Consider the following 12,580-nt stretch of genomic DNA (forward strand, 5'->3'; position numbering starts at 1 on the left):
TTTTTCTCGTTGACTAGCCCGTCGTCGATACTACAGTTGACGAAGCTGTTGTCGTCGTCGTCAGTGCTGTAGAACCTCACCGACGACATAGTAACCGTTGTCGACGTTCCCGTCGACGACCCTGTTGTCATCACCGTCGGTGACGATCCCGTCGTCGACATCAGTCGGCATCACCACCGTCGTCGACTAAGTCGTCGATGTTACCGGCGTCGACGCTGCTGTCGTCGACTCTCCCGTCGATGTTCCCGTCGACGCGGACAAATACAATCAATGGTAGCTTCTGTACCTCCTTGGTCGTAGACGATGACTTCTTCAACGACGGCCTAGTCGACGATACCGTCGACGATGTCGATTTTTTTCACTTTCTCTTCAGGACTACTAGAGGATGGCTTTTTGAATGATGCTGGAGCCAAAGGTGGTGTCTTTGAAGGCTCAGAAGAGGCTCTTTTGGATTCTTTTTCTCTCAAAATGTTTCCTTGCACTCCTTTGGTTTTGGTTGAGGAGATTTGGAAGGACTACGCCCTGAAGACCCTCGAGTGGTCTTTTTTAGGGCCTTCCCAGGACGGTCCCCTGAGGAATGAGCCTGAGAAGATCTTGATCTTTTCTGAAATCTCCTTGAAGAGGAGGATTCCTGGTCACTATCACTAGAAACCACCTCCTTTCTGGCCTTGATCTTCTGAAGCCAAAGTAAAAGGCGTCCCTCACGATCTCTAAGGGTCTTGCTAGAGAAAGTGCGACATACCTTGCAATCCTTTGCTTGTTGGTCCGGATAAAGACAGTGAATGCAGTCTTCATGTGGGTCAACAGTGTAGAGTCTCTTTTAAGCGCAGGTGGCATAGGCTCTAAAAAGACAATTTTTCTCCTTTCCAGAAATTCTTAAGGATGTAGATGAGAATTAGATTATCAAATTCTCAAATCCACAAGAAATAGAATGAAAATTAACCTTCTACAAAGTTGGAAATCCAGAGATTGAGCAGAGCTCAAAGGAGACTCCCTAGCACAACGTGCCAGTAGAAAATCTGAGGGGCAGAAGGTTTTCTCAGGAGGGTTCTAGAGGGTGAGTGGCTCTGATTGGCTAAGGGAAAAGTTTGGTCCTTTTTTTTTTACATAACAAAGGTTATGGGTTGCAAAAGGGAGTGGGCCTAAGGCTTTTTTTCAGTTAGCTATACTGCTAACCATTTCTTTTTCAATACCGGAGACTCCCGTCTCGACGATGGGGAAATGATTCAGGTATGTGAATCTATGAAAGCTCCAATACTGGAGTAAATGAAGTATTTCATTGACGTCGCCGAGTGCCTAGGAGTCACTATTATCACACACTAAAGACTGCCCCCCAGGGTAAACATGTCCTGATGAAACCAACCTTCGACATCAAGAATTTTGATGTCGATCAGGAGGGACGAGCTGGTCTTTGAATAAGGGGAACCTTTTGTGGCCATTCTGTGGTGGTGTTTCAGTTCATCTTCTTGCCAAGGACGCCTAAGCTTGCCTCGGAGGACAATTCCTTCAGTCTATTTAGGCATCCTTCACAATTGTGAGCTGAAAGATTTTAAAAAGAGGAAATGCGGTCAAGCAAAGGATGTCTGAATTCAGAGGAGAAATCATCACAAAATAGGTTGAAAAAATCCTGAAGTGTTCTGAGATTCCCCTCCGCATGGAAAAAACAGAGGCTCTCAAGCAACTTCCAGTGTAAGGAATGCTGGGAGATGCAAGCTGCTCGCTCCTTACAGAGGCAGTACACTTTTAACCTTAGGTCCTGTCGGTCTATGGTCTTCAGGAAATTGCGCTGCAATGGAGTTTTTTCTGTTAACTTAGTCTGTGGGAAACATTAGTCTGCAAAGGTTTCAGAGGTTGTTACTGCATTTAAAAATACCACCAGATTTCGCTTACATTACAAGTACTTTTTGTGCGGATTTGAAGACTTACGGGATCCAAGCTCATAGGCCTGAACATTCTAGTTTTGGGACTATCAATAAAGATCCTACGATGGAGAAGCATACATTATCGTGCAAGATAAATTTGCCAGTCTCACTTTAATCTAAGGTCTTACCAGTTTAATTAGCCCTGGCACTGATGCAAAAGGCCCTAGAAGTTGAGGCCAATGCTTGGTTGTAGTTTGTGACAGTTGGAAAAAGGAAGTCGTCTCGGAAAGGGCGGAAGAGGCTATACTGGCTCTTATAACTACTATTGAGGAATTCTCCAAGGTGTCCGGCTACAAATTAAATAAGGACAAAACGGAAGTTAAACTAATAAACAACAGAGGTAATAAGGAGGTACTGGGGGACTCGGGCCTAACTTGGCAACCAGGTTGCTTCAAATACTTGGGGTTGGACTTCGACAAGGACCTAATCTCTACGTTGCGAACTAATGAAACCATACTCCTAAAAAAAAAATCTCCAAACTACTCGACGGCTGGTCTCCTAAATACTTATCTTGGTGGGGCAGGGCTGAAACCCTAAAGATGATGGTAACCCCATTGGTAAACTACTTAGCAAGTATGCTACCGATGACCTTTTCGGGTGACATTACGCAAGGTTGACAAGCTCTTTGGTACATTCTTATGGCAAGGGAAGAAGCCCAGGATATCAATGAAGAAGCTACATTTGGCTAAAGATAAAGGCGGCCTTGAACTTCCCAACTTCAGAAATTACCAAACTGCATTCCTATGTAAGCAAGGTGCGCAATGGTTGATAAGAGATCCGGCATACACCTCGCTGTGGTTAGATATTGAGAGATCCTTCGTTGGCAATGTCCCCCTCCCTGCCCTTCTTACCATGGACCTTACACACCTCCCCCATTCGACTTACATTTTACTCAACACAAGACGTGCGCTTTTGAGACTTGACCAAGCCCACAAAACTGGTTTAAAGTTCAAAAACACCACCTCAGTAGCCTTGTGGCGTAATCCGGCCCTTAAAATAGATGGGGAACCCCTTCATTGGGAATATTGGTCAAAAAAAGGTATTAATCTGGTGAGTGACCTTTATGATGGGTCGGACCCTTTCCCGTTCTCCTCCCTCCAGGCCCTACACCACCTTGCTCCGATAGACTTCTATGATTTCCTGAAGCTAAAAGCACTTCTGTCCACCCGTGCTCCGAAACCCTCTGAACCCTGGCTATTGACCCATTCAACGCAAATCAGGACAGCGGGACATTTTGTCTCGAGAATATATAAACTTCTCCTTCCTCTCCCCCGGAAAACCCATAGGCGTAGTGAGATGCGATGGGAGGCAGAACCGAACTCAACGGGCATAACATTCGAATGGGACACAATCCATACTACTGCTTTTCTGAACAAAGTTTCTCCAATATTGTCACAAACCAAATACATGCAGTTGAACAGAACATATTGGACGCCTGATAAACTTTTCAGGCGCTTCATCTACGAGATAACCCTAAATGTTGGAATTGTGACTCAGGTGTAGGAGATCTGGCCCATGTACTTTTTGACTGCCCACTCCTGGGAATATACTGGGAAAGAATTTTTGATTGCAAAGGGCATGTTTTCCGCATCAAACCTGTAAGGAAATTTGTTTATGTTTTGCTGGGAGTACTAGACCCGAATCTAGTCACTGATAATGACCACCAGCTACTTGATCTAATGCTCACCCTGGCATGTAAAGTAGTGTTATGTAAGTGGAAGAATGCTTCTGAGGTATCCCTCAAGATGTGGCAAGATTGGCTTTCCTTTCTGAGGGGGGCGGATAATCCTGCCCTCCATTCCTCCCCATGGTGCACTTCTCATAAGAAGCTTTGGAAATCTCTTGACGCTTCCTCCTTTAACTTTGACCCTCCGTGAGGCATTGTAGGCAATTATACACGTTTGACTGTGAGGTCTGATTCACTCGACACTATATACCTCGTGTCAACTTCCCATAGCTTTTGCTGGGGTGCATGGGGATCTCATCCCCTTAACTCATCCCCTTAACACACCCTCATGACTCTTTCCACTGGCACTAGACAGTGTGAGCGTATACAGATACTATGGGAGTAGGACTCTGGGTGTGTCCTTGTAGTGCAACCATATATATTTGCTTTCACTGTATGTTCATTGTAGTGCAACCATATTTATTTGCTTTGATTGTCACGTTTTTAATATGCGTTATATTGTACTTTATGCTACCTCTGTAATTGTGTTTGGATTTGTTCTTATTTGGTATGTTTTTGCTGAATTGTATATGGCATTCATTTCATGACTTAATGTACCTATATGCTTTGCTTTCTTCTTTTCGTTCCGTTGTTCGTTCATTTATTTCCTTTTATTTCTCTTATCTCAATAAAAATGATTTGGAATTTAAAAAAAAAGAAAAAGGAAGGGGCTCAGGCCATACATATGGTTTTTACACTGAAATGTGACTAGCAAATAATTATATATTAAAGGCCTTTAATGAGAATGTACATCTTACAGTTAAAAAAGCATTGATGGTAAGAATGGCTTGGATGTGCTCTATATCTCCTTGCTACCACTCATTCTCCTTACTGACTTAGACGTCAGGGAACCAAATACCATGATAAATTCCCACAATTCGCTTAATGAAAGACACAAAAACAGTGTTCATACTAACCTTGGAGAAATAGCCGATCAGGTGACAACCAGTGTTATCGGCTTCTGTCATGACGTAGAAGAGGAAGGGCTCTACATCATAATACAAAGTCTTGTGGTCCAAGAAGAGCTTTGCAAGTAGACATAAATTTTGACAATAGATCTGAAATTAAAAGTGAAGGCAAGAAAGTATTATTGTCATCTCAAATGTTCCACCAGCCATCCTAACAGCACTGTTACTCACATGTGAAAGCAAAAACATCACAAGCAAAAGTAAATCCAAGACCGAATGAAGATACAGTGATCGGATAGAGATATCTACATCACAAAGACATCATTGCTTGCTTCAGTAAGAATCCATACCTTATTCTTCTTTCCATCAACTTCAAAGACAGAAATGGATGCTTTTCGATAAATCTCATCACCAGGAGGATGCTTCCACACACACTTAGCCTAGTAAAAAGAAAAAAACTGAGCATAAGTCTTCCAGGTTACTAATTAAAACAGAGTCTAAATGTTAAAACACAAAAAGTCCTTCACAAGGACAAACAATAACTTCAAAGTAAGTCAATAGTTTAATTTCCAAGAAGAAATTATTTATACAGGTGAATAAAAGAGAAAGGAAGATCTTTTCAAGATTAAACCTCAAACATTCTTACAGCTCGAACAACAATATTGGCCTGAAGCCAAACCTATTCTATGGGGTTGTGCTCAGGCTGACTCCAGGATTTTCAGCACTCATTTGGACTCTTGTGAGAACATTGCCTCACAACGGGTGTGAGTGACTTCCAGGGAGACAGATCCTGGGGCTTTTAATCATGTGCCTCAAACTAGGTGCTGCCACCCAAAGAAAATAATCATAAAAAATAAAAAAAACATTAAAAAAAGAATATGCACAAAATTCCTAAGTCAAGGTCCTTGACCATGCAATCGAAAACACATTTTCCCATGATGCTTTTTTGTGATTACGTGCTTGAAAAGAAGTTGCATTTTTTTTTGCTGTGCTGTAAAAAAGTCCCAGCATCTGCCTTCCCTATAACCTGAATACCTTTTGTAATTGACCACTATCGATCCCATTCATAGCCATCTTGTGCTGTCTGAGTGTTGGCAGATGGCCCAATGCCACAGGGACTGTGGTTCAGCAGAAAGGATTGGAAGCCTCGTACCTCCTTGTTTATGTACATACATCACTGATGCTGTGTTGTACGTCTGGATCAGCCCCGGTGGTCATATCAAATCCTAATTGTCTCTGAGTTATAGCACGTTCATGTGCAGGTTAATCTCGTGTTTGGGCCAAAAGCCTCTTGAGGTTAAATCCGGGTCTTGACACTGTGCCTGAGGTCATTACAAAATGGGATTGAGGATATATAAATGAAAGATCTTCTCCTACGCTGAGCCACTGGGTCAATCAGTGAAGTGCCCTCATTACCTTTGGTGTGAGCTTGAGACAAGACAATGATCTGAGCAGGCCTTGATAAATCTACTTGCCTACTCACTTTATCGAAGAAAATTTTATCAGGTTGAGCTATTTTTAGTTCCTACTAGTCGTTCTGATGAGTGAATTTAAGCTGAAAGGAACCAGAGATCTGTTCATTCAGAACGTGAATTAGCAATAAGAAAATTAGTTACTTACCTCTAAGGTTCTCCAGTATTGGTATCTTTCATAGCTTCACATGCTTGAATCATCCCAGTTGTTGTAGTGGGAGTCGCACTGTAAACATAAAAGCGGTAGATAGAACTACCATAGGCTACAATGCAATGAAGAGTCAGTGGAATAGCCTATCCATTTCGTTTGGTAAAAAGAACTAAACTGGAGTAGCAGCCAATCAGGTGACAGCATCCTCTAGAACAATCCCAAGAGATGCTAGGTTTCTCCGATTTTAAATCACAAGTGTGAAATTATAAACCTTGAGGAGTAAGGGAAGCCTCTCCGGGGAGGAGGGTGGGTTGCATGTGAATCTATGAAAGATACCAATACTGGAGAACCGTAGTTACAGGTCAGTACCTAATTTTCTTCTCCAGTATTGGATCTCTCATAGATTCACATGCTTGAATCAGAGTAGCTAGCAGTTTCATAAATATGCATGTATAGAAATTCTGGAATATATACTTGTCGACCCTTAGAGGATGGTAGGTAACAATATACATGCCAATAAAGAAACATACATAAGATATTAAGCAGTAAGGCACCACATATATATATATATATATATATCAATATATATCCAGAAACCTCCTCCTAAAAAGAGACGAGGCCACAACAGGGGAACCATTTGGAGCCAGCTTTATTCAGGTAACACCAATCCTGGCGAGTGCATTTTGGCTTGTGTATGCCTTCTTCAGCGCCTAGGCCGGTGTTGCTGGGATGCAGGCGCTAGTTGTAGGTTTAATACCCTGCCCCATCCTTAGTGCTCAATGATCCCTACGCCCCCTGCAGGTGAAATCCATTAGCATATGCCTCCCGTTGGACGCCCGATTCCTGGCGCCTACAGGTCCCAGAATGCAATATTATTACTGGCAGGCATCGCAAGGGTGGAGGTGGTTATGAGCTGTGTTGTGACTGAACACCCAAAGTCAAAGTGTCCCACAGAATCCGCTTGCTCCTCAGGTCCCCAGACCGCAGCAACCTCCAAGTCATAGGGAACTTGACAGCGGGGGCAAGGCTGGAAATCCAACGCGCACGACGTGCAATCAATGACTGCCACACCGCTCCTTGTCCTCCCGGGCTTGAAGGTGGGCCTTGTAGATTCCAGTACCCTAGATACAGCAAAGTTTCCACTGAGGCAGAGGCCAGTGAGTTCAAGGCCAACTTGGTGCTGCGGGGGCCTCGTTAGCGCGACACTGGGAATTGCGCGAAAATGTCCAGAACCCTCCTCCTAAAAAGAGACGAGGCCACAACAGGGGAACCATTTGGAGCCAGCTTTATTCAGATATATATATATATATATATATATATATATATATATATATATATATATATATATATATATATATATATATATATATATATATATAATCTGGACATAAATATAAGCACATTACACAAAGCAACAAAACAAAAAACATCTCTAATAGTAGAGGCTTACATTGTTGGAATAGATGACGTAGGACTGCCTGTCCCACTACTGCTTCGCTATACGTTGCCATTTCCAGGTAATAGTGCAGCGTGAGGGTATGAGCATTCTACCAGGATGCGGCACGGCAAATATTGTCCAGCTAAAAGAGAAGCAGAAGAGGACCGTGCTCTTGTAGAATGCACCCTGGTCTTGGTTGTAAGCGGTGTATCCGCCTTAACATGACACAGATGAATAGTAGCAGCAATCCATCGTGCAATAGTTCTTTTTGTGATAGCAGAACCCAGCTTTACAAGCCCATAAGATACTAGAAGTTGATCCGTTGTGCGCAGCTGCTTTGTCCTTTGCAAGTAAAACTTAAGACATCGTTTTACATCTAAGGAGTGAAGAGATTTCTGCGCCAGTGAAGGATGTGGAAAAAAAGTGCGCAGTAGAACGGGTACATTAACGTGAAACTGAGATGGTACCTTTGTTATGAATCTAGGGTTTGTTCGTAACATCACATAGTCCTATGTGAAACCTAAGTAATGTTCTTTAATGGTGAAGGCTTGAATTTCGCTTACTCTTCTAGCAGAAGTAAGCGCAAGAAGCAAAGCCACTTTCCATGTGAGAAACTTCAACTCTATTTTGTGGATTGGCTCAAACTGTGGTTTTATTAACTGGGAAAGGATCACATTAAGGCGCCATTCTGGTGGAGGAGGCCTAATAGGAGGGAAAGTTCTAACTAACGTGTCTCTTTCAGATAGACCCTTCCTGGACTCCTTGATGATGCGAGAAGAGCAGAGAGAAGAGGCATCGGACGTGTGTCTATATCGGGAGAGGGATGCGAGGTGGACCCTTAACTGAGGCATACGCCAGACCAGAACTTGCCAGAGACAAGAGATAAGGCAAGATTTGTTCTGGGGAAAAGAGAAGAGGGTGAATGTCATGCCGAAGGCACCAAGAATAAAAATGTTTCCATTTTAGTCTATACATTTTAGTATTAGACTCCGCTCTTGCTCTGGACAATATATCTCTACAGTCTTGAGGGATGACTAAATCCTTGGAATCATTGAACTTATGTTCCAGGCATGCAATTAAAGAGAAGCTGGGTGCGGATGCAGGATCTGCCCTTTGTTCATCGTTAGCAGAGTGGTTGACAATGGAAGGCGATAAGGTTTGGATTGCAATAGCAGGAGTAGCTCTGTGAAACAGTGCTGGCGTGGCCAACGCGGAGCAATGAGGATGAGTTGTCACGGTTCCGGTTTCATCTTCATCAGCACTCTGGAGATTAGAGGGCATGAGGAAAGTGTGTACTCCATGATTCCTGACCATCTTATTGAAAACGCATTCCCCCATGACCCCATCTGTGGTTCCCTGCTGGCAAAGAATGGGCATTTCTAGTTCCCTTGAGACTCAAATAGGTCCAAGTTGGGTGTTCCCCATTTCTGGAAGAGGTGATCTAGAATCTGTTGGTGGAGTTCCCACTCGTGGTTTGATTGATTTAACCGGCTCAAGGAATCTGCTAGGTTGTTCTTTACTACTAGGAGATGCTCCACTTTGATAACTATTTGATGCTGTAGAGGCAATTCCCATATTCTTTGAGCTTCCCAGAATAGAATTGGAGATCTTGTTCTTCTCTGCTTGTTTATATAATGCATGCAGGTGGTATTGTCTGTGCGAATGAGGACTGGGGATGCTCTTATCATTGGGAGGAATGATTTGACGGCTAGAAAAACTCGCATGCAGTTCCAGAAAATTGATATGCATTTTGAAAAGAGAGCGACTCCCTCTCCTCGTATCTGGAGGTCTTGCAGATGCGCTCTCCAGCCTTCTAAAGATGCATCTGTTGTCAGAACAAACTCTGGAAGAGGAGAAAGGAACGACAGTCCCAGAGAGAGATTGCTGGGAGATTGCCAATGAAAGAAGTGCTTCTTTTATGCTCGGAGTTATCCGAATTATGTAGTCGATTGATCCTGTTACGTGAAGCCATTGGGTTTCCAACTGTTCTTGAAATGGCCTCATCCTTAGACAAGCATGACGTACCATGAGAATGGCGGAAGACATCATTCCGAGAAAGGATTTGAAGAGACGGACAGGAATCAACTTTCTTTTGTAGAGATCATGAGCCAGAGACAGAATGGCTTTCCTTCTCTCTGTTAAGAATGCCTTGTTTTGGAGTGTCCAGTGTTGCTCTTAGGAACGTTAACCGATGAGAAGGAGATAGAATGTATTTTTGAAGATTGACTGCCATCCCTAGAGAGCGGAAGAACTGTAGGCAGACTGAGATGTCTTCTGAAGCTTGACGAAGAGGAGGAGCTTTAACCAACAATTCGTTGAGTTATGGGAAGATCTGTAGGCCCTTCAATCTTAGGTATGCTGCCACGGAGGAAGGCATTTGGTGAAAACACGGGGAGCTGAACGAAAGCTGAAGGGAAGTACCTTGAACAGATAATGAGCGCCAGACACAGAAAAACAGACATTTTCGATGTTTGGGGTGGACAGGGACATGGAAATATGAGTCTTGAAAATCGAGGCTTGAAAAAAATGCAGATGCTTCAGAAGCTGTAGTATCTCCTGGAGAGTAACCATGCGAAAGGATTTCTTCAGCAGGTATTTATTGAGTTTTCTGAGGTCTAGAATGGGACGCCATTCCCCCAACCTTTTATTCTTTATAAAGGAAAAAGCGGGAGTAGACACCTTTTCCTCTCTGAAAGCATGGAACACATTCTATTGTTCCTTTTTGAAGCATTAGTAAAGCCTCCTTCTTTAGCAATTGAAGATGGGGTGGTGTTGATTTCTGTGGCGGATGATGAGGTGGTGTCGATGTAAAGAACAAGTTACTTACCTTCGGTAACGCTTTTTCTGGTAGATACAGTATCTGCCTGTGGATTCCTCACCTTGTGAATATCCCCCTTGCGTCTGCAACGTTCGGAAATTTTCTTCGTAGCACGCCGGTGTGGACGACGCCATAGGAGCACGACATCGCGCGCGACTCCGTCTGACGTCACCGACTCCTTATAAGACCCACGTCGGCGTGATGACGTCAGTTCCGCTCTTTTTTCCGTGCCTTCGAGGCACCCGGACGGACCAATGACAGGAAATATACATATATACAGTGTACATACAAACCAAAATAGCACACATAGTGCGTAACAAATGTATCAAAAACCCAATAAATATACAAATAAATATACAAATAAACCCAGGTATAGCAGAATGGACAACGGGGAGGCGGTGGGCATGTGAGGAATCCACAGGCAGATACTGAATCTACCAGAAAAAGCGTTACTGAAGGTAAGTAACTTGTTGTTCTGATAGATACATCTGCCGTGTGGATTCCTCACCTTGTGAATAGAGTCCCACAGCAGTCCCCACTCCCGGAGGAGGGTGTCCAATCTGCTATACCAGGAAATCTTGGAGGACAGAACGCGCGAAGTGGCCGTCCCTCCTCACCTCAGTATCCAAGCAGTAGTGCTTCGCGAAAGTGTGGAGGGAGGCCCAAGTCGCGGCTCTGCAAACGTCCTCAACAGGAACACCTCTAGACAAAGCAGATGTTGCAGACTTTGCTCTAGTTGAATTTGCTCTAATACCCTCAGGAGGGTCCTCACCCGCCAGGGAGTAGCAAATCTTGATGCACAGGATTATCCACCTGGAAAGTGTGCGCTTGTGCACCGCTCTGCCCTTCTTACAGCCAGCAAAACCCACGAAGAGTTGATCATCAACACGATAGTCTTTAGTCCTATCGAGATAGAAACTGACTGCTCTCTTTGGGTCCAAGCGATGAAGTCTCTCCTCCTCCTTGGAAGGGTAAGGGGGAGGATAAAAAGTAGGAAGGGTAATGGATTGTCCTAGATGGAAGGGAGTTACCACCTTAGGTAGAAAAGCAGCCCTGGTCCTGAGAACCATTCTTTCAGCATGACTGGTCAAGAATGGGGGCTTGGAACTAAGAGCCTGAAGCTCACTTACCCTCCTTGCCGAGGTAATTGCAACCAAGAAGACCGTTTTAAAAGAAAGAAGCCTCATGGGACACTTGTGCAAGGGTTCGAAGGGAGAACCCATCAAATAGGTTAACACAAGATTCAAATCCCAATGAGGAACAACAAACGGAGAAGGAGGGAACTTATTAGTGAGACCCTTCAAAAATCTTAAAACCACTGGAGACTTAAAAAGAGAGGGCTGATCCGGCAAACAGAGAAATGCCGATAAGGCTGAAAGATACCCCTTGACCGTGGCAACAGCAAATCCCTGCTGCGCCAGAGAAAGAACAAACTGCAAAATGTCAGACAAATGAGCCTTAAAAGGGTCAACGTCCCTCTCCCTACACCAAGAGACAAATTTAGACCATCTATACGAATAAATGGACTTAGTGGAGTCATGCCTAGCAGAAAGAATGACATCCACCACATCGTGAGGGAGAGAAAAAGAATTCAAGTTGCCCCGTTCAATCTCCAGGCATGAAGGTGTAATGTCTGGAGGTGGGGGTGTAGAACCTGCCCCTCCATCTGAGAGAGGAGGTCTGCCCTGTGAGGGAGACGGAGCGGCGGGTGAGAGGAGAGGTGGAGAAGGTCTGTGTACCACACCCTTCTTGGCCAATCCGGGGCGATTAATATGACTTGGGCCCGGTCCTGACGAATCTTCCTCAGAACCCGAGGAATCAAGGGTATGGGAGGAAACGCGTAAAGGAGCTGCGAGTTCCAACTCAACTGAAACGCGTCCCCCAAGGCTCCTTGCATCAGATACTGGAGACTGCAGAATGACAGGCAGTGAGCATTCTCATGAGTGGCAAACAGGTCCACCTGAGGAGTTCCCCACATCTGAAAGATGTCGTGAACCACCTCCGGGTGAAGCCTCCACTCGTGGTCGGCAGAGAACTGCCGACTGAGACTGTCTGCACGAAGGTTCAGAACTCCGGCCAGATGATTTGGCATCAGTCAAATCTGATGATCCTGAACCCAGGACCAGAGACGCAGAGCCTCTCTGC

General features: G+C 44.3%; 1 protein-coding gene across 11 annotated transcripts in view; it reads right to left on the reverse strand.

Moving 5' to 3' along the window:
- The window catches only part of KAT7 (lysine acetyltransferase 7), a 761,891-nt gene that overhangs the window by 254,073 nt on the left and 495,238 nt on the right, over positions 1–12,580 (reverse strand). For all 11 annotated transcript variants that reach the window (XM_078645259.1, XM_078645254.1, XM_078645249.1 and 8 more), the window contains 2 exons: positions 4,907–4,996; positions 4,566–4,706 (listed from right to left, as the gene is read on the reverse strand). In XM_078645259.1, coding sequence (XP_078501385.1) covers positions 4,566–4,706; positions 4,907–4,996 — 231 coding nt within the window. The remainder of the gene's footprint in view (positions 1–4,565; positions 4,707–4,906; positions 4,997–12,580) is intronic.

This window comes from Lissotriton helveticus, chromosome 5_1 (assembly GCF_964261635.1).
Source record: "Lissotriton helveticus chromosome 5_1, aLisHel1.1, whole genome shotgun sequence".
Classification (NCBI taxonomy): Eukaryota; Metazoa; Chordata; class Amphibia; order Caudata; family Salamandridae; genus Lissotriton; species Lissotriton helveticus.